At 33.2% G+C, this 22,824-nt stretch overlaps 2 protein-coding genes across 2 annotated transcripts; both read left to right on the plus strand.

Annotated features, from left to right (window-relative positions):
* The first annotated feature begins 6,352 nt into the window (after positions 1-6,352).
* LOC111716856 (uncharacterized) lies at positions 6,353-7,289 on the plus strand. The gene is made up of 3 exons (XM_023492363.1): positions 6,353-6,588; positions 6,850-7,038; positions 7,139-7,289. Exons 1-3 carry the CDS (start codon positions 6,548-6,550, stop codon positions 7,224-7,226), a joined length of 318 nt encoding a protein of 105 aa, XP_023348131.1. The 5' UTR covers positions 6,353-6,547; the 3' UTR covers positions 7,227-7,289.
* An 8,187-nt stretch (positions 7,290-15,476) lies between these two features.
* Positions 15,477-16,571, plus strand: LOC111716857 (piggyBac transposable element-derived protein 3). Its single transcript, XM_023492364.1, has 3 exons — positions 15,477-15,554; positions 15,663-15,836; positions 15,922-16,571. The coding sequence occupies exons 1-3, from the start codon at positions 15,477-15,479 to the stop codon at positions 16,222-16,224; spliced, it is 555 nt and encodes a 184-aa protein (XP_023348132.1). The 3' UTR covers positions 16,225-16,571.
* The last annotated feature ends 6,253 nt before the right edge of the window (positions 16,572-22,824 follow it).

Raw genomic sequence — 22,824 nt, forward strand, 5'->3', positions numbered from 1 at the left:
GTCGTTTCCGTGTTGAGGCGTTTCCATGTCACCCTCAGACATTGCAATTTCTGATGTTTTTTTACAAATCATCTCAGGGGTAATCTAAGTAGACTTAAACCATCGCATTTAAAGTCGGCTAACGGGGCGACTGACAATGTGACGATGACGACATTAGGTGAAGTTAGTATACAGTTAGATTAATATAACATTTAAGGGACAAGCAGTTGTGTTAAAAAATTTATCTTTGCCTATTATATTAGGGGTAAATTTTTTTAAACACAACAGTTTCTTACCCCCCAGTTAGCACAGCTTGTGCATACCCCCTCCCTTCAAGCCCAAGATTTAGTTGCAAATGTGGTTGATAACAAGTTAAAGGGATAACAAGTGGGGAAAGTTCTCGTCCTAAAAATAACCCCCCCCCCCAGCCCCTATTCTTCAGGATATTGTGACGGGAGAAGATGGAGCTCCAATTCTGTTGATCAGATCTGCAGAATGTGTCTGGATTCCAGCAAAGACAGCCCACAAAATCAAAGTCGCTGTGCCGGTGAACCCTGCAGCAATCATCAATATCCAGCCTGTGAACGATGGTAGCCTGGATGGAGCAGTTTCGGGCATCTACAGACACTAAAACCTACAGAAGGATAAGTATCTAAATATTTTATACTGTAACTTGTCAGAGAATTGCATTGTTTTAACACCAGGGGAAGTTGTAGTGCATGGGTCAATGTGTTTGGTCGAAAAAACACTCAAAGATGTGGTTATTAACGTGGTCAAACCTGGAATTAAAAGCAAACCGGTCACGGACAAATTGTGGGCTGATTTGAAGCTAGAAAACAATGAAATTCTAAAACAAGTTCCAGAAATCAGTAAAAATATGTATTCAATGTTGAATGATTATCAGGATGTGTTTACCAATGACACTTGTCATGTGGGCAAAACATCCTGGGAAACATTCAAAATTGAACTCTTGCTCGATGCTAGACCAGTCAACCAAAGAATGAGACCACTGGCCCTCGCTGGGTACTCGCTTACCTTGATGACCTATTCCTGCACAGCAGTTACCCTGATAATCATCTTAGATTACTTAAATTAGTTTTTCAGGCTCATCGGGAGAGTGGGATAAAAATCAACGCTGAAAAAACACATTTGTTTAGGCAGGAGGTCAAGTACTTGAGGCATTTAATCTCAGAGCAGGGGATTACACTCTTGCCGTCTTATGTAATTAAAATTACTGAGTGGCCTCTGCCTACCACGGGAAAAGAGTTTGCAGCATTTTTAGGTTTTTGTGGATATTATAGGGAATTTTTGCCCGGCTTTGCCACAATTACTGCAAATTTAAATGAGGTTAAAAACTAACGGGTTCTAGCTTGGTTAAATCAATGATAGAAAATTTTAACACTCTTAAACAAATGTTTGTAGCAGCACCGTGCAGAGCCCCCCCAGCACCGTTTTAGAAACTCCTCCATTGTCCAGGGTAAATTTCATTGTATTTATCTATTTTCAACATTTCTTTAAGTTTGACATAAAATACCAATTCAATTCTTTTATAAAATTATAACTGTTGGAAATCCTGTATTTTTTTATATGCACAAGATTAAACTGAAACTCAAGTTTTCAGTTTGATGCAAGAACTCAGTTCTTTTCCCAAATACTTAGTTCCACATTTTATTTCTTCATCTCAACCTTTAAAAATGGATTTTACACAATCTGTAAATGTATGTTAGAATTAGATTCATAAAATGTTGATAATGTGTGTAAGGGTAAAATCTAAGTTATTTCTGAGAGATATTTTTGATGTAAAATATGATATTTTTGATAGGGTAAAATAATATTGATAATAAATGTGGATATTTTGTCAAATTCTCATAAAAATTACTAATTTTAAATAAAACGTAAAATATTATTTGATTTCAAAATTTGAAATCTGAAAAATTTTCATTCTGTGGTTTTGGTCATTATTATTTCAGGCTAAAAATATTTGGCTCAATTTTTTTTTGTTAAAAAATGTAATACTTGATAAATGTTTAATAGGTTTTCTTTTTAAAATTGGAAATCTCGTATCTTAGTCCTCCTGGTTGTGGTCCAATGTTCAAATACTTGGTGGAGAAACACAAGGAGCTAGAAGCTGTCAGTAAAGAGTTGTGGGGTGAGAGGAGTAGAGGATGAGGAGGATATTGTGCTGACTATATTCTCCAATCTTAATCTAAGATCTATTATTATTCTTTATATAAAGTCTTTAGGAGTATTATTCAGTTGTCTCCCCAGCACTCTTCCCAACTTAGAGAAGCTGGTGCTGTCTGGTTGGTTGTGGTTATCAAATCAAGGACTTAATGAGATATTAAACAGATCCAGGAGAAATCTCACAGTATTAGATTTATCTCGTTCTAACATTACGGGGGTTGGAGTAGAGGAAGGAGTAAACTCTCTTTCAAACCTGGAGGTGCTGAACCTGTCTTGGTGTTTGAATCTGACAGATGGAGGACTTAAGGAGGTTTTAAGAGTTTCTGGGTCTAAACTCAGAGTACTAGGTGTATCCTATACTTATATAACAGGGCAGGGATTCAAGGATGGAGTATCTCTCCCTATGCTGGAGGAACTGGACCTGGAAGGGTATAGACAACTGACTTATTCAGGTCTCCTGGAGATACTGAGTATCTCAGTGAACAGATTGAAGAATATGCTTGTGACCAGAAGAATATCTACTGCTTATAGAATGAAACTCTCTTCTCAATATCCTTCTGTTCAATTTTACTATTTGTAAATCGTGTAGACAGATAATGAAGAACTGAAGAGGACACCATGATATACAGATTAATGTTTGAAAGTTTTCTATCGACAAACTATAATAATTAATCTCTTTATAATTAGATTCAATGTATCTATTAGAGACTTAATATTTTATTCAAAAGTTTCTCTTGTAGAAACCATGTTTACTTGATTTTCAAGATGTAAATTAATCATTCTTAAATAGTTTCTTTAACAGAAATGTTAATTGTTTTATTTTCTTAATAATTCAATCCAGGCTGGTATAATAAAGGGTTTTTGTTTTGTCTTAAGTTTGTTTTGTATTATCTTTTGTAACCCTTGTATCTCTACCTTAATACAGAATAGTTCAGACTTTTAACAAGAATATTTTATAAATTCATTTATTTTCCATTTTGTTTGTTGGGTTTGTGAATTTTTTCTTTTTTAACAAAACCCACAATTTTTCTGGTAAATTAAAAAACTACAGATTTTATTTATTTTTACGTTTTGGAGGATTTGACTTAAAGTGTAACTTATCATCAGTTTCAAATATTTTCGTTTAAACTATAATCAAACTTTTTTCCGTCAAAAAAATAAAAATAAATGATAAGTTACTCCAGTTCCAAATTTTATCCTGAAATTTTTTTTTAATATTTTCTTTTTATTAAAATCAAAATGATGGTAAAATATTTTCCGCAGTTCTAACCTGAACCTGGAGATATTCAGCAGGTCTAATCTGCTGAGAAAAGGATAAAGAAGCCAAGTTTACTGAAGTAGGATAAGGTTGGGACGCGAAGAACCAAAAATTTGTTCAACTTTGTATACCATTTAGCAGATTTAATCTGTACCTGGACATTGAGATATTTACCAGGTCTGATCTAAACCTGGAGATATTGAGATATTCAGCAAATCTAATTTAAACCTGGAGATATTGAGCTATTGAGCAGATCTAATCAGAACTGGAGCTATTGCACGTCATGTGTAATTATATATTTTATTCTGGTTCAAATTGCATTTATATTTTAACTCTGAACATATTCTGAAATTTATTTTACTTCTTCATAAAGCTGTTACTTTGGAGTAATTGTTTTTTTAAAATGTTGAATATTTGATTTATTCTACTAAACTAAATTTACATTGAACCAGGGCAGTCTAATAAAGATCTTGGCCAATAAGTATAAGGGGACAACCTTTATTTGTTTTGACATTAATGAGTGTCTTGCAGAGGATGAAATCCCGCAAGAGGATTATGAAATCTGCAAATCAGTGGTGACGGATCGTGGAACCAGAGAAGGCCTACTCAACTTCCTCTCCTATTAAACACTCATTATTTATCATGTAATTATATCTAGAAGCTATAAATGTACTTCTAAAGTCTCAAACTTATTTCTTACTACAGTCACGATACAAGTTCTATTTCTCTCATAATTTCTCTTTTTGTTATTCTCCTATTAATGTAATATTTAAATTATGAAATTTGAAGTTAAAGCTTAGACTTTTCAGAGAAAGTAAGAAGAAAATGGAGAACAAACTGTCTAGCTTGGAGCGAATGGTGGAGTATGATATTATAGTTATGCTCAAGCATTTAACTAAAACGGACAAAATGTCATGGAGAGCAACAAGTACAACCTTGCGGAGACGGATTGTTGAGCAGGAGAAAACTTTCAAGGTTTGGAGGATACATGGAGATGTTGATTCTACAAGACTGAGAAAATTATCAGACAAGATACATACTACTCAAGGTAACACATTCAACCGGGAGTCCATATTGCAGACTTACAATTTGAAAACTCTTGAAACAGAAATTATAACATGTTCAACAACCAACATATAAGAGTCTCTTTAAAAAACATGCCTTAATTTTGAACCGAGTTTGGACGTAAAATATATTATTTTTGATCTAATGGGATCAATAAAAATCTCGTTTTACATTCATACTTACTTTTATACACGTTTGAAGATTGGGAAATCCTCTGATACATTTCAGCTTTTTCCGACAAAACCCTTAGTTTAAAAAAGAAAATATAAAGTTTGAAAATCCTTTGATGTTAATACGAGACCAACAACTTCCCAATAAACTTAAATGGTGTATGTTTGTTAATTTAGATCTAAAAAGATGTTGAGTCTTTTACAGTGCGCATGCTTGAAACTATATGATTGCCACATACTACTGTGACTAAAATTTGCGATTTTTTCTCCACAAATACCTAAACAAAGACCATAAAAAAGGGGTAGCAGAGCCCTTTTTTTAATTTTCAGTTTAAAAGTACCCTTTTTAATTGACTTTTTCACCTTATCTTTTTGAATAGAGGAAAATCTCCAGCAGGAAACGAGGACGCCACTTGTAGATATATCTGTCTAAAAGTAAAAGTTATATTTAGTTTTTTTTAACAATTTATTTAGTACATTGTCTCATTTAAAAAAAAAGAAAATAAGACCAACATCAACTACGTTTCCAATAGAATTTTCAAAATCTACAAAATTCTGACAGTAGTTTTCATGATTTTTTGAAGAAAAACTTTTTTTTTCTCGTATACATAACATAAAAGTTCAGGTGTAAAGTGCATGGTTTACCTTTTTATATCAGCTTTAGAAATATATACTTGGTGTCCCAAATAACACGCTATTAGGACTTTGTCCTAGATTCGATGTACTTTTTAGTCAAAATTTTTATTTAAATTGCGTTAATTTACGTATGCCATTCAGTACAACTTGCACATTTAAACTTTGTCTAGTCAAATTCCTACCTCAGTTTTATTTGCATTGATTAATTTGTTTCATTAAGTACATTATGCAGTATACATTGTTGATACTATAGTACGCATATAGTGTTATCATGCATAACCAAAGTGATAAATTAGCAACAATCCAGAGGATATAATGCCATGCGTACGACAGAGATGGTGCTGTTTGCACCTTTTCTCAAGACCTCAAAATTTATACCTGCCTGCATATCTATATATATATTATCTTTGATATACACCCATTTTGTTGAAAATTGTTGAAATTAAAGGTCTGCTCTGGCCGCAGCGCTTGGTCAAGAAATTGTTCTAACCTTCAAATAATGCACATTAAACGACCTAGCCGCAGTGCTCACCCAAGAAACTGTCCTAACCTAACCTAACCCTCAAATAAAACACAATAGACATTTTTTTGGTTAAAAAGAGTTGAAATTTTGGCCATGCACTAAAATAATAGGAGGGGGGGGAGCCAGACCAATCCTTTACTAGTTTTTTTCTAAACAGCCAATAGAATCATGAAACTTTTTGTATCAACCAATAACAGACCAATATTTGATGTACAATCGTTTATTTATCCAATGAAACAATGTATGTCAAGGAATTTCCGTATCTATAGTATGTTATCCTTTATATATTTGTGCGCAAGTGCAACCCCTTGTGATTCTTTTAGTATAAAAGCTTTGTAAACTTTGTATATTGTCACTCTATTCTCCACCTTTGTGAAATATATTCTGACAGATAAAAGTAAGTCATTTTTACTTATAGAGTCTATAGTCAGAAATTGTTCATCTTTGAGAGTATTGTAAAAAGGAATGTTACAGTATCACAAATCAAATCTCTAGAAACATATCCTGGGAACACTAGCGAAAAATCAGAGTTTTTAAGCTCTCCGCATTGCTTAACCCATTCGTGACGGGACGGTCAATTTTGACCGGGTAAGGTTTTTAATTATTAGCGCCTTCATTTTTAAACCAAATGTCGTCTCGTTTTATTCCAGATCCTTCCTACATATATGCCGAGTTTTGCCAATAGGTGGCAGGTCAATAGGTTATACCGGCTTCAGTTGGGAGGCAAACACAATGTCAACATGTTTAAATTCTGAAACCTCTGGGGACAACAGGTATAAATCAATGAAAAAATGTTTTTAAAAATTATTTGTTTATATGAAAAGTGTGCATTTATATGTCAACTTTATGCTAATGTTATGTTCAGTGTAAAAAGTTTATGTTTACTGCTCTTTTTTGTCTTTTTTCTGCCCAGTCAAAATTTACCGTCTCGGACCAGGTCAATTTTGTCCGCATGGTCAAAAATGTCTGAATTGGACCAGGTCAATTTTAACCTATCTCCATAAAATGTATTTATTATTTCTTTTTTTGTTCAGGAAAAAGCGGAAAAAGCTCACAACATTCGAGATATCTCAGTTGATAGAAAATGAGGGGATTTTTGGTGACGATAGCGACCTGGACCCTGACTATATGGAGCCAGAGTTCGACCCCAGCAGTGAGAGCAGTGGCGAGGAATGGCAAAGGGACAATGGCAAACAGGACAAGGTCGTCAGGCCTGGCAAGAGGTTTAAGTTGAAAGTGTACTGTATACCAAAAAGATAGGCTTATATTTATTTTTTTGTTTTTATACATATATATTTTTTATTTTGACATTATTTATAATAGGCTTGCAGCTGTCCCTGAAACCAGAGTCTACATGGACCCCCCCATTGAGCTTCCAGAAGCCAACACGGACAACGACTCTGGTAAATAAACCTACTAATTATGTGTTTTTATAATTTGTTTTTATGCACACACTGTACAGTATACACCCCCTTGTCTAGTATAATTAATATATTCTTTAGAGGCTTTTAAAAACGACATAAGAACCTCGCCGTTGACTTTAATTTGTACGGATAGTAGAGTGAGCTTTTTTATGTTTAATCCCAATGTTCAAAATTCTAGTAAAAAACTTATCCGCTGGTCTCTAAAAATTGCACTTTCTTACAAAAACGTGCGTGTTTTGAATATTTCCGGAAGAGATAATATTGCTGATTTTTTAAGTAGACTAGGATTAAGTAAAGAAACGTTTTTTTCGCGAACTTTATGTCCGCTCAAAATAAATCATGAAGAAAGACAAAAACTGCCAGAAATCTTAACATGGGAAAATATTGTTGAATTTTGTGAAAGTAACCCAAAATTAATAAAATTTTCAGAAAAGAAAATAGACACAAGAATCCAAAACAATCTTTACTTAGATTTGGATCAGGAAGAAAACGCACATAACATCCAAAGCTTAAAAGTTTTTGTAGACCAGACTAATTTCCTGGATAGGTTTCTTAGTAGAGAGGAACTGATTAAAAATCAATTTGGAGAACATAAATTAGAGGGTGCAGTAGAAAGAAATGGTGTACTATTTTTTGACGATTTGCCAATCCTACCAGAAAACTTATATATGCTATGCATAATGAGAGAGCATATACTTGGTTTACATTTAGGACCTGTCTCCTTAACAAAAACATGCAAGAACTTATTTTATATAAACAATAAGAAATTGTTTAAAGAATTGGTTGAAAAACTTTGTCGCACGCAAGGCCCTATCCAATGCATCAGCCAGGCTTTTTGCTATCCCCTCCTTATCTGTACCTACGTGATGGTTCGTGCGAAACCAGTGTAGCTTTGAGAGGACTACCATGTACCTAGCTATACGACCAAAATTCTTATTACCAAGAAAGGGGAGGATCTTATTGACTTCATCTGTGGTCACTCTGTCCTGTGGTGAGATTGAAGCAGATTTAATGGAACCTTCATAAACGATTACCCTACTGTTTGGATCAAGCCTGGAATAAGCTTCAGATAGAGATCTCTCGTAAGCTGTTCCACTGATAACTCGGTAAGTCCGCCTGTCAGGTAAAGAACTCGCCCTCTCATCCTCATTCCTCCTGAGCTCTTCCTCTAAGTTGCTCTCAGATGCAAAATTGAAGTTGACATCGATCTGGGTGAGAAAAGAGATATCTCTCATCGCTGCACTAAGGGACTCATCTTCGGTAAGCTCATGCAAGCAAAGCTGTATCCACTGATTTGCCCATCTTGCGTATGATTCTCCTTCATCCTCTTCTTCTCCATCTTCTCTTCTCTTCCTTTTTACAGCCAGGCTAGCTCCTTGAATAGCTTTCTTAGGGACCTGAGCCATCGAGAAGATAGTTGGGCAATGATCCAGAACCCATGTTCTGATGAAACCGACGATGTCACTCTTGCTGTTGAGAGCCTTAGATTTCTGAGCTGCAATCAGTTCCTTACTCAGCCTCCCCATGATATCATCCTCTCTAGCAGATAATCTCCTTCTGGCTAGAGCTTCCTTAACCTTAGAGGTAGCTAGCTCCCTATCTGTGACCCATGCCTCGTGTATTTCCCTGATATTCTTAGCATTTTCGTCATAAATTGCAGCGTGTCGTGCAAGAGAAGCTGCGTAATTCCTCTCAACCTCCTCATTGTCTACTTCTCCCTCTACTCTGCCCGGGAAATGAGTACCCAAGGAAGCATGCAGATCTATTGCCAGCATATGAACTAATGACATGGCATAAAGAGATGCTGAAAACATTTTGAATTCTTTATGCTCAACACTTGCTGGATCATTGATTATACTAGCGAAGGACGTTTTGTTCGAGTTGGAGATGACATAATTCTTGGTACCAGAAAGCAGACCATAGGTAAACCTGGCATGTTCCTGATCGGTCCAATCAGTGAGTTTGAAGAAAAAGTTATCCTCAGAACTTTTAGGGTAATAAGATGGATCTATAACCAACCATTTGTTTTTCGATGTCAACTCCATGTCATCCTGAGCTAACCCAGTGCTACTTGATCCGTTATAACCCTCACGAGTGAGATCAATAAGATCTTGCAGATTTGTGTGGTTAAAGAAATCATCCTGAGGATTGGATGAAGCTCCTCCATCTTGTCTGCCAGGACCAGCTCCAGTGTCATAAGCTTCATCTTGATCATTGTCCTCGATATCACTCATTCTATGAAACAAATCACACATTAGTTATCCGAAATTTGCATTCAAAAAGTAAGATGCTCCCTAACTATAATAAGGTACTGTAGCAGATGAGATCTTCTTCTTCTTTTCTTGAGGTAGCTTTCTTGAGCTTCTTATTGTGGTAGCTGACAATTCGGTTATCACATATGTATTAATAGGTACTAGCATTAAATCAGTCTCACTCAAATTTACCAAACAACAACTGAAGGATTTCTCATTTCAGATGTAAAGCTCAATTAAGGCGAATTTTGTGCTTCGGCGATGATAACGGAAAGAAACAGATAATATATGATTCATGACAAAGAGAATTTAGGTATAAGTCAAAGCATCTAATTAATTGAGACTCTTGAAATGATAATTACAGAAGCCTTCTACATAAGAGATGGCATAAATAACAACGAAATAGTACATAACAGAAACATTGATCTGACAGCAAGCTGACAGTTACATTCAGATAAACATATGGGAGCATCTTACACCGTATACATATTGTTTAGTGATGTCGGTACTCCTTCTCTGACACTAGGTCTCTAAACCTCCTCTTCTGTGAAGCTTTGCTCCTCTTCATCTTCCTCGCTTAGTTCTGAAATCCTAGCTCCCTCGATGCTCCTGGAGTTATCACGCAGGTAGTCCTCCATCTGGGTGGCTAGAATTTGAGCACTGATGTCGCCCATTCCGAGGGACCTAGCAATATTCCCCACTTCATTTGGTGCTTCGGAAGAGAACTGAATTCGTTGGCTCAGTTGCCTGACATTCTTTGCAGTGCTCGCCTCCATAGCTAGTGCTAATCTCCTGAGTTTAGAGAAGATCAACTCATCGTAACCTGCCAGCGAGGTATTCATCTCCGTTACCCTCTGCCTATCCCTACCAAACATAGAGATTTCAGTCATTCTCTTATTCCCATCAGGAGAGAAGCATGGAGCCCTCGCGATAGTGGAGGTCGGGTGCATAGCACATACAAGCATCCCGGCGAGGCCGATAGATCGACATTCAGGGAGCACTAGCTGACTGTCCATGTTCATCCATGCATGGCTGCTGTGGTATGTGTATCTGTCATCCTTGCGGCAGGATAAGAAGCTTCTAAAGAGAGCAGTTGATTCAGCAGAATCAATCTTAAGCCTGTTGAAATCCACGTTCTGCTTTGCTCTCTGTTGTATAGCTGTGGTCTTCTGTACCGAGTCACGTATCTCCCTAAGTTGAGTTGTTGAGTACAATCCCCAACCTGGGCTGCTTATGTAGGTCATCGCTATCGCAGTTACGAGATAATACTTGGCCAAGTTTGTAGGAGCTGAGAGAAGTCGTCGCCTCCAAGGGGGTACACTAATTTGTTTTTGTATTTTAAGACAGAACTCGTGGGAGTAGACTGTGAGAAGAGATCCGTCTGTATGATAAACCGTGGATATAAGACAGAACTCGTGGGAGTAAACTGAGAGAAGATATCCGTCTGTATGATGAACCTTGGTTATTGAAGATACTGAACATAAGAATTGTAACCAATGGTTTTCACCTTTTTCTCATTAAAATTTTAAAATTTTAAAAATTATTAAACTCTTTATGGGAGTATTTTAAAAGAAAGTAAGCAATTTAAATGAATATTTTTTCTAAAAAGCGAGGATAGATGAATGTTTCAAGATTATAAATTTGAATCTATTTGAGGTTTCATTAAACAGGCAATTTCTATATCTTCAACTTTTTCAACTCATACTTTTCCTACTTTCTCTAGTTCTGAATTAGTAAAGGTGTATACAAAAGTGTCTAAATTTAAAAAACTAATTTCAGTGGATTTTTTGAATAACAAAGATGATTTAGTAATGATAAAAGTAAGCCTAGAGCAAATCTTTACAAACTCTCTTGACAGAAATCGTATATCAATCCTTTTTCAACTGATTAACTGGATAACTCAGTATTTTGACAGATTAGGAAAATCAAACACACAAAACACACCTAGTGATGAGCCAATAAAAGAATTAAGATATATGAGGAACTAAGTAAGGCAACATTAGAATATTTTGATAACAGACAAAGACGGGATGGAGAATTTATGGACTCAATTGGGGAAAACGGGGGATATATAGAAAAGAGTAAAATTGTGGGATGTTCGGATCCGGCAGCATATAGAAAAAATCGTGTGAGTTGCTTAAAAAAATATTTGAAACTCGTAAAGAAACCAACAACGGAATATGTAGGAATAGATTTGATTGATCCATTGATTTCATTTTTAAATAAACGGGTTCCAATCCTTAATGCTAAAGATATAGAGGATTTTGCTGCAATTTTTGGTTTTACTCTAAGAAGTCCTAATAAAATGGAAGAATTATTAAATAAAGTAATTGCGTTGAAAACCAAAATTCCTACGCCTTTGTATATGGAACTTTACGAAATTCAAAATAATATAAACCCAATATCTGAAAACCCTAGTACGGTTAATGAACGTGGAGTTACGAGCAGTGAATCTACAAACCAGAATTTACCGGACACTAGCCATACAAACCAGGGTTCAACATACATAGGATCAGACACTCAAGGTTCAACGACCTCAACCAACAACCTAGAAAACTTACAGACTGAAGATGATAGATTTGGGTTTTTACTAACAGAAATACAAGAAAATGAGAAAGACATAAGGACTTTAACCGCAAATTTTAGAAATTTGGAAAATGCTGCAGCAAAAGAAAGTTTATTACTTCTAGAAAATAAGCTTTTAGCGTTATCCCATAAAATTGAATCAAAACTCAGCAATGATAACAATAATGAAGAGGATTTCAGTACTAAACTTTTGCTTCTTACTCGTAAATTGGATGAATTGGATATAACAGGCTCTACACAGGGGAATGAACAATTAAAAAGTAAACTTGAAGAATTAGAAAAAAATCTAACACTTATGTTAGAGAAAAACCAAGCAAAAAACACGGAACAAAATGAGAATCTTATTATGTTAAAAAATGATGTGGATAATATAAAATTGGCTTTAAGCAACTCTATCACAATGTTTAATGATGAAAGAAATAAATTGCAAACATTTTTAGCTCCTTTACATAAATTAAGCAATGATGTGAGATTAAAATTGACAGTTTTAGAAAGAGAAAACTCTAATGGCATCCCAACTGAGAATAATTCACAAAATGTCCATGAACTTGTAAAACTAGCTCTACTTGTTGATACAATAAATAAATTAATTATGGAATGTGAGAACATTAAACTGCTATTGAACAAACCTAAAGAATCTAAGTTCCTTCCAAATATTCTTAAATATGCCCAAATTAAATATGTTTATTTTTCAACTTTAAATCCAAATATTTTCGTTATTGACTGGGATTATTACGATGAGATTACGGAACAATTCATGATTACACCACTGCCTATTTGTACTATGAAACAATGCCATATATATACAAATACAGGATTTGGATTTGGAAACGATTCTAAAGTATTCGATCAAACTAAATGTTTAAAGATAATACAAAACGAATATTTTTGCAAAAATGAAAAAGAAACTATGAATTGTCCGGAATATTTAAAATCTTGCGATATTGTTAAAACAGTAAGTTTTCAGTTGCCAAAAATGGTTAATGAAACCCACTTATACCTGTATACTTCTGGTCAAACTACCATTATGTCTATAGATCTACCTATATATGCAAACATTTTAATATCCTTTAACAAAGATACTACATTTGTGGTCAATAATATCGAATTTTTTGCAGCAGAATTTGATCAAGAGGAACAGATAAAAGTTAGACATTTAAAACTAGAGGACTCATTATGGAACGTAGAGATCTATTATACTCTTGTAGGCCTTCTTGGATTTGGTTTATCCACTCTGATTATTACAATTGTCACTGTCATTGTAGTAAAATTCAAAAAACGTAAACAAAGAAAATTAGTTCGGGTCAACAGATCAAGAGTATATTTTGACCCTAATGTGGATGAAACTGTATTTCTATAAGTCGAAATCATTAAATGTATTTCAGTTAACAAAAATAAAAACAAAAATATAAATATATATGATGATTAACCTAAAAAATATGATATCAATACTGTATTTAGATAGTTGTATTTTACATTGGAGAGTATCTACTATAAAGAACATAAAAATTTAAAAAATGATTTAAAAATGTAAATAAAAAAAACAAAAAAATGAACAAAAATTAGAAAAAAATAAAAATCATGTATTACCCATACTTGGTGAAGGTAAATAGGGAAATAAACAATAAAACAGGTTTGTAAACATATCTATGGATTAAGGATTAGTTATGTAAGGAAATATTATTGTATCTTGTTTACATTCCTGGTCGGTCAAAGATAAACATATTTCATATTTTTCTTAATTACAATACATTACATGGAACATATATATATACTTGCCGCATAAAGCGAGGATAGATGAATGTTTCAAGATTATAAATTTGAATCTATTTGAGGTTTCATTAAACAGGCAATTTCTATATCTTCAACTTTTTCAACTCAGAACATAATTAAAAATTTCTTATATTAAATTACACTTTAATAGAAAACAATTAAAAAGAAATAGATTTTTTTGAGGGTTACTTTTAGAAAAGGACAAAGATTTATTAGGTTTGTGAATTTTGATTTGAGTTTGGACAATTAGTTTGATACTGACAAACGAATATATAAGTTTTTATTATCTGAAAATAATTAAAACAAATAGTTTTCTTTACAGTTGACTTATTAGCATTTAATCATAAAACGAGATACTTCAAAAACAAAATCTTCAAAAATAACAACGGCAAAGCAACAAAACTAAGACGACTTCAAAAAGAAGACGAGAAAGAAGACGACTTTGAGGAATGAAGGTACCTAGAACAGAACGGCAGAACAGAACGGCAGAACCGAACCACTAAATCGGAGTCACGGAGAACAAAGTATTTCTGGTGTATTAACAGTAACCTTAACATACTGTTATTCAAGGATAACCCTACTGTTGTTGCTATGAAGAATCTCAACAAACCAAAAACTTTGATAAAAATGCTTTCGATGAGTCTACTTAAAAAAAGAATTCACACAAATTGTTTGTAAAGTTAAAAAAAATGGTTTGATCTTGGATAAAAATTTTCAAATAAATCCAAAGTAATTTTTTGGAATTTTCAAAAAAGATAACTACTTCAATAGAATTTTTGTTCTTATTTAACATCTTTGGTAATACTTTTTCAAACTCTTATTCATTTAGAGGGAGGGGAGTTTGTGACAAATATTCAATGAATATTTATGCATAATGCAGTAAATATTGATAAATCATAAACCCTTCTATCTATCTGTATTTCTTGCTTGTAAACATAACCTTAAGTTTAAACGATTCATGTTTTAAATCTTGAATTCCTGGCATTTACCTTGACTTTTGAAATGAAAAATACATCCTTTTTGTCTATATACTTCAACCTTTTTCAACGTATAGTTCTAGAGACTGGTTTACTAGACGTCTAAAAAACTTAGTAAAAACTTACAGTCAATGCCTTGTTCCATCGACCAATAGTAGATCAGCATAACCAGATAACCATGAAAATCGACCAATAGTGTGATGTACAACCAGAATCGTAACCAATGAAACTATGTAAAATAAATCTTTGTATAGCTAGTATATATATATGTTTTTACACAAACTGTAACCCTTTGTGATTTAGTATAAATACCATGTAAAGTTTATGTATTGCCACTCTTCCATAAGTTATTGTGAAATATACTTCAGACTGTCTATAACATCTTCTAAAAAGTAAGTCAATTTATAAATAACTATCTAAGAGTCATAATTTTTAGTACTTTAGATTATCCAATTGTTGAAGATAAAATGTTAAACTATTAGAAAGATCACTATTTGAGGAAGCTATTTTAAGAGAATTCAATTTAGTCTTAAAGAGTTACATAAAAGAATAACTAAGTTAGTTTAAAAATATTATACTTAAAACACATTGGAGATCAGAAGTACTAAAATTATAAATTATAATATACGTGCATTGTCACAAATGTCACATGGCAAGCAACAAGTACTCTGCTGAGAGGACCAACACTGTTGGCTGTTTCTGCCGGACTGAGCGGAAAAAAATTCAGGTAAAATCCTCTGGAAGTATAAAAAGGAAATTAGTTTTTGCCACAAACTCTAATGTTTTAATTTTCTAAATCTTTACAACCTGATGTTGTAGACCTTTGATATTTCAGATTCCGATACCGGAGATGATAGAGGCCTATAACCAAAATATGGGTGGAGTTGACCTTTTAGACAATATGGTCGCCTGCTACAGAGTCCCCTACCGAAAGAAGAAATGGTGGTTCAACATATACGTTTGGAGTCTCAGCATCAGTGCTGTGAACGCCTGGAGACTTCGTAATCGGGTAAAAAGCTATTATTTCTTTCATAATTAAAATGATAAACAATAGAATATTTCAAAAGAATAAACTGGACATTATTTTTTCACAGATTACTGGCAACAAAGAGCCCTACCTCAACTTCCTGCAAGAGCTGGTGATCCAGATGTTCAGCAAGTACGGCACCATGCCCCAAAGAACACGGTTCAGCTCAGGCCCCACCAATGGGTTAAGGTATGACGGCCTCAACCACTGGATAGTGTCCACTGAGTCTAACAGTCAGGGGAAGTCCAGTAGGAGGAACTGCAAGCACTGCACAAATGAGGGGAAGCGGGATAGCAAGACACTCCTCAAGTGCGAGAAGTGCATGGTCCCATTGCATCAGCACTACTTCAAGGATTACCACATGAATTAAAATGATTCTTATATTCTTATATGTATAACAATCGAGCTTATTTTAAGACTGTGCCTTCAAAGATCTCAAGAGTAAATCCAGCTTATTTTTAAACTGTGCTTCTCAAGAGTGTAAATCTAGTGTGAATCTTGTCAGATTGATTTTGTTTTTAACCTTCCAAAGATCTCTAGAGTAAATCGAGCTTATTTTTAAACTGTGCCTTCCAAAGATCTGAAAGTAAATAGAGCTTATTTTTAAACTGTGCTTCCCAAGAGTGTAAATCTAGCGTGAATCTTGTCATATTGATTTTGTTCTCTTTTTTTGAATATCTTATTTCCTTATGAATAAATATTTTTTTCTGGATTTTTGATTCCATCTTTCATTATTCTTAATATTGTCTTATGTTGTAGTTTTGACTAATATGAATATATGTGTTTTCAATAAAGAAAAGTGGAGATACGGAACCCGGTCAATATTGACCTGGTCCGAGCCGGACAAAATTGGCCGGCCTCTGTATCTCCACAACCCTTTATTGAAAAAAATTGAAACTTTAGATCTACTCTGTGGGCACTATAATGAGTTAACCCTGTGAATTTCAGCAAGATCAGAAAAAAAAATTTGTCTCGTCACTAATGGGTTAAGCTTTGCGTTGCTATTGTCTTTACAAAGACAGTTTTTGGGGAAAGTTCTGAACCAGGGGAGCTCGTGTGAAAACAGCCTGAGCTATCTTGTAGCTCCCCGGCCACAAAATATATATATGTAATTGTATAGTCATTTTTATTAATATGAATATTGTTAACTTGTGGCCTAATAAATGATTTGATTTGATTTGATTTGATTTGATATTTGAAAAATTACTTGATTTCTTGGACTCATATGAAGTCATCAACCAAGGAGAATATCCTCCACTACCTAAACTTGTAGACTTTATCTACAAGTTTAGAACTGAAATAGATGCACATGTGGCCAAAACCTATAAAGGTTCAAAGTACAATTTTGCTCAGACTAACGCATCATATGATGAGATTGAGACAGGCGGAAATAAGCAGATTTCCAGGATGACATTTCCTGTATGCTAAAAAAACTAATCATTCCACTGACAAATGTTTTAAAACAAAAACTTGCGAGGTCTGCAATAATAACGAACACTTAGGAAAATATTGCAAACTGAAAAAAACATGTCAAAAATGCAGAAAATCTGGGCATGTTTCTGCTAATTGTTTTATTCGCTGTAGGCCTTGCAATAGCCCTGCACACGGATCAGTACATTGTGATTTGTACCCTGGCCTTGAACCTTCACAGGTGGAGTGTCCCAGATGTGCTAACAAACTGTTTATCTAACTCTATCATCCTGCAAACAAATGTGTATCTTTCCCAAAAAACTAGAAATGCTCCAATGTTATAAAAATACAACTACCAATAAAGTAAACAATAATTATAATAACTTTGAAAATAATTTACATAATGAATATTTTTTCTGATGAAGAAAACCTATGTAGAAACAAAATTATTTTTCGTAATTTCAATTTTAACAAAGCATATAATAAAAGGTCTTATAGCAGTGAGGTTACAGTCCCTTTAATTATAAATAATGTAAAATTGTATGCTCTTTTAGACTCTGGTTCGAAAGTTTTATTTTCAGCCTAAAATATGCAGAAAAATTCTTTAAAAATTGGAAAAACTTTAAAGATGGATTTTATAAATTAGACTATGGAATTGGAGTTGAGGGTTCCCGGTTTAACATATTGGGTACAAAAATGTTTACAGTTCAAATTGGTTCAACCACTCTAGAATCATCATTCTCTATCCCGGAAAGGGGCACAGAGATAATTATAGGATTAGATCTTTTAAAATTGTTTAACATCTCAATGCATTTCTCATCCATCCATCCATCAATCCATTTATACTGTAATAATGAATATATTACATCGGAATTTACTGAAGACAAAAATACAATAACAAGTACATACAACAAAAAATGTGTCTTATATCCTAATGAAACAAAAATATATTCATTACAAAATAAAAATTTCAAGGATAATTCCACATACTTGTTGTATTCACATGAAGACTGTGCTTCAATTATAGTTCCCTCTACGTCAGTCTCAAATAATAGCAGTTTATAAATTATATTAAAAAACGATTCTAAGAAGAAAATGACTTTTAATCCTAATGTCTTAAAAATTGTAACTGAAATTGTTAATCCTGATGATATTTATGACTTAAATGATACAACAGCTAAAGACTTAATACTTGATTCTGAAATCCTGCCTGTACACTTTTATAGTAGAAACTGTGAGTTTAATAACAGATACAATAAAAAAATAAAGGAAAATATAGTTAAAATAAATTTTTTGAATAATATTTTTGATACAGACAAAAAAGAGGAAAAATTAGAGGAAAATAAAGATACACTTGAATATCTTTCACAATTACCTGGCTTGGATTTACCAGATATTAAATTTCCCATGAACAGTGCAGCAGATATTGTTGAGGAATATTTAAAGGACAAATATACAGAAAATCAAAAAATATTTCTGAAAAAAGAATTAGAAAAATATCCAGACCTTGTTTCTAGATATAGCTATGACTGTGGGTAAATGAAAGATATTCATGGTAATCTTATACTCATGGACATACCATTAACGAAAAAACTTCCGAATATGACTAAAACGTATAAACTGCCTGATGAAAAGAAAGCAATGAATGATATTTTGGATTACATAATATATTTCAACCTAGCCGAAAACGCTGATATTAATAATGTAATCGGAAGTCCATGCTTTTTAGTGGGTAGGCCAGTCAAAAATAGGGGACATAGAATTATATTTGATGTACGTGAGGTTAACAAATATGTGAAATCACCAGTTTCCACCTACACAGACTGTGTAACCACACCTTTGAAAACCATTATATCCAAATATGACTTTTTAACTTGTATTGATTTACGCTCGGCCTACTACACGATACGGCTGAGCCAAACTGCACTTGAATCAAACATTAGCCAAGTTATAACAGATGAGCGATGTGTAAGATTTTACTCTCCTTTGACCGGATCGAATTCTGTGCCGCTTTTTTTTTACTGACACCATAAATAAACAAATGAATATTAATGACTTTGGCCTATACGATCCTCTAAGCACGCCTACTAGCTATTTTAAAGCATGGTTTGATGATCTTTCAATTGCAACTATGGGCGATGAAGACCTACACAAAAAACATCTGGAAATTTTCTTATACAGAATACACAGACTGGGGTTAAAAATTAATTTGGAAAAATCTGATTTTTTTATTAAAGTTCAGTCTGACAATTTTAAACTTTTAGGATTTGAAGTAGATAAGGGAAAAATTATACCAGACAAGGCAAAGTTAAATGTATTAAAAGACTTTAAGACTCCTAAAAGTACACAAGATGTCCAGAAATATCTTGGGTATATCACATTCATCAGACATCTTTTACCATTAAAAATTTTAGATCCTACAACTGTTTTAACTCCATTAACCTCAGCTACTACTCAATTTAAATGGAATATTGAACATGAACAGGCTTTTACCATGATTAATCAATTATTGCATTCAAGTATAAGCCGGTCCCCAGCCGAATCCCAGACAGATAAAATAATATACTCGGACGCTTCGGATAAATTACTGGGCGGTATATTATTTTCCTATAATTTTGATTACTTTGAGAATGACCCGCCAAATGATCTGTTAGATATAGAGTATACATACAAGGACCATTTAGAATTTTACAACATTAACTGTAAAACATTTACATCAAACAAAAAAGAGTATTCTCAATTTAAAAATTTTATTCATTTACTTTATAGCTCCCGTCAATTCCATAATGTTTATGACTGGGATGATAATAACATCTCAGACTTTTTGAATGATATTTTTGGGTCAATAATAAAAGTTAGGACATTTTTTACATCTTCAAAACATCTAAATGATTTTATAGAAACAGTATGTTTTAACAAAATATCAGATGATTTCTTTATGGAACATTTTATGGAATTTCTGGCTATAACAAGTATTCTTTTTAAAACTAATATAAAAATAATATTTGGCAACAAAAGAATACAGAAAAAAACATTTTTTTTGTTTAATAGAAGAGTATGAGAATGATGTTTTAATTGGATTTGATACAGAATATCAAAAATTTCCACTTTTTTACGTTCTTGAATCTTTTTATTCAAACAACTTAGTAATAAGATCTAATAACAAAATCCGTTCTCAATATACTGATCCAAAAATAGTATTTAAGCATTTTAAAGCCACGCTAGACAGCAATAAAGCAAAACGACATATTAAGCTTGTGTAAAACTGCAAGTTTTAATTCTAACTATGTTTCTCTGTATGATTAATAATTGATGATAAAGATATAATTGGCCTTGAATCTGGGAACTATCTAGCCTGTATACCCATCATCAATTATCGAGATCCCTGGGTAAAAGATCATAGAAACATCTAAAACTTCTAGAACCAGCTAGAAGAAAAGATGCACGCAAAGAATACGTGAGTCAGAGAACCTTTTCTCAAGAAAGTTCTAGAATAATTTATCAAGCAGCGCCAAAAAAACAAGCGCAACAGCTTCGAGAATGTTCTAGAACAATCTATCATGGTTTACTATAAAAAGCCAGGAAAGACTCTAACTCGGGTTAGTTAGTAGAATAGGTAACACTTTTACACTTGGTGCCTCTCCCGGTTTGATCTTCCCTGGGTCGTGGGGTGCAATTATATCTTTGATATAGTTCTAACTATTGAACCGTTTCTGTATTTTTCTATTGTTCTCAGATACGTAACATGTGTAATTACATTGCTATAATTATTGTCTTAGCTATATTATTGATGACATATTTTAAATTTTCACACACTGTCTATGATACTATACAAACTTTAAAGAATTTAACTAATGTTGTGTGAATGTATAAACAATTACTATTATCCTAACTAACCATTAGTATATCCTCTTAGGTATATTAATTATTTAATATTAGAGAGCATTTAATTGCATATATATATACACGTAAGGTCAATAAACAATTGAAGTTTCATTTAATAATTGTGGATTACAAACAAATATTGCAGTATAATATAATACGCAATATAATCTATTCCTAATAAAGCGCAAGGCAAAAGACATAAGCACAAGAAATACCACACTTAAAGGCCCGATATATTACTAATACAGGGCAAGGCAAAAGACACAAGCATATGCACATAGCACTTAAAGGCCCGATATATTCCTAATACAGCGCAAGGCAAAAGACATAAGCACATACATATAACACTTAAAGGCCCGATATATTCCTAATACAGCGCAAGGCAAAAACATAAGCACAAAACTATAACATGTAAAGGCCCGACATATTAACAATACAGCGCAAGGCAAAAGACAAACACATACATATAATCCCTAAAGGCCTGATATAATACTAATACAGAGCGAGGCTAAAGATACAAGCACATAGAACATTAATTCAAGAAAGTCAGACATATAAAGAATTCGTTAAAAGGCAAAATTATTTAACCATTAAAGGTTATACAGCGCAAATCATATTTCATACCCTTCATTTATATTGAGGCAGAACCTTAAGCCCTCCTTTTCAAATACAGTGCTAACCATAATACATAAACTTTTATATAGAGGCATACACTAAGCCCTCTTATACAACTACAGTGCTAACCATAATACATAAATATAATTTTATATAGAGGCAGAACCTAAGCCCTCATATACCTATACTGTGCTTAATATTCCTTATACATTTTATATAGAGGCAGAACCTAAGCCCTCATATACCCACACTGTGCTAACTAAAATTTATACATTTTTATATAGAGGCAGAACCTTAAGCCCTCATTTACAAAGACAGTGCTAACCATAATACATAAATATTTATATTGAGGCGGAACCTAATCCCTCATATATCCATAGAGTACTAATTATAACTTAAATTTTCTTTTTATGGAAGCGTACACTAAGTCCTCATATACAGCATACCCATACAGTGCTACCCAAAATCTTATACCATTTATATATCGATATCTTTTAAACTCCGCATTTTACTCAACCATTGTTTCAATATATTACAGATTTTTATACATGAATACAGTGCTGCTCACATTACATCATCATATATCTAAAGGCATATACTAGAACACAAATACACAAATATTACACATAGTAGAAAATAGAAACACAGAAGAACACAATTTCAGATACACATATTGTACTAAATATAAAGGATTCAATAAAATTTTACTTAACCAACTAACCATATATATATATCTATCTATTGGATTGAATCACATAAACCCTAGATTAGAGACTCATCGGAAATTTAGATATATAATCTCATTTAAGGCAACCCGAACAATATAATCTCTATCACACCTATTTATAAGGAATATAACTTATACTTTATAAAAGATAGAATTTTCTTGAAAATTTAGTAACACCATAATATTGCATAACATAATTAGTATTAGAATAATCAAAAATCAAACATCATTTTTTTTTGGGACACCTCAATCGTATATTTACTCAATTTAACAATTAAACTCACTGTATTGTAGTACTAAAAATATCATAATCTAGGTTAATCAGAAAATATA

This window comes from Eurytemora carolleeae, unplaced genomic scaffold (genome assembly GCF_000591075.1).
Source record: "Eurytemora carolleeae unplaced genomic scaffold, Eaff_2.0 scaffold2244, whole genome shotgun sequence".
Classification (NCBI taxonomy): Eukaryota; Metazoa; Arthropoda; class Copepoda; order Calanoida; family Temoridae; genus Eurytemora; species Eurytemora carolleeae.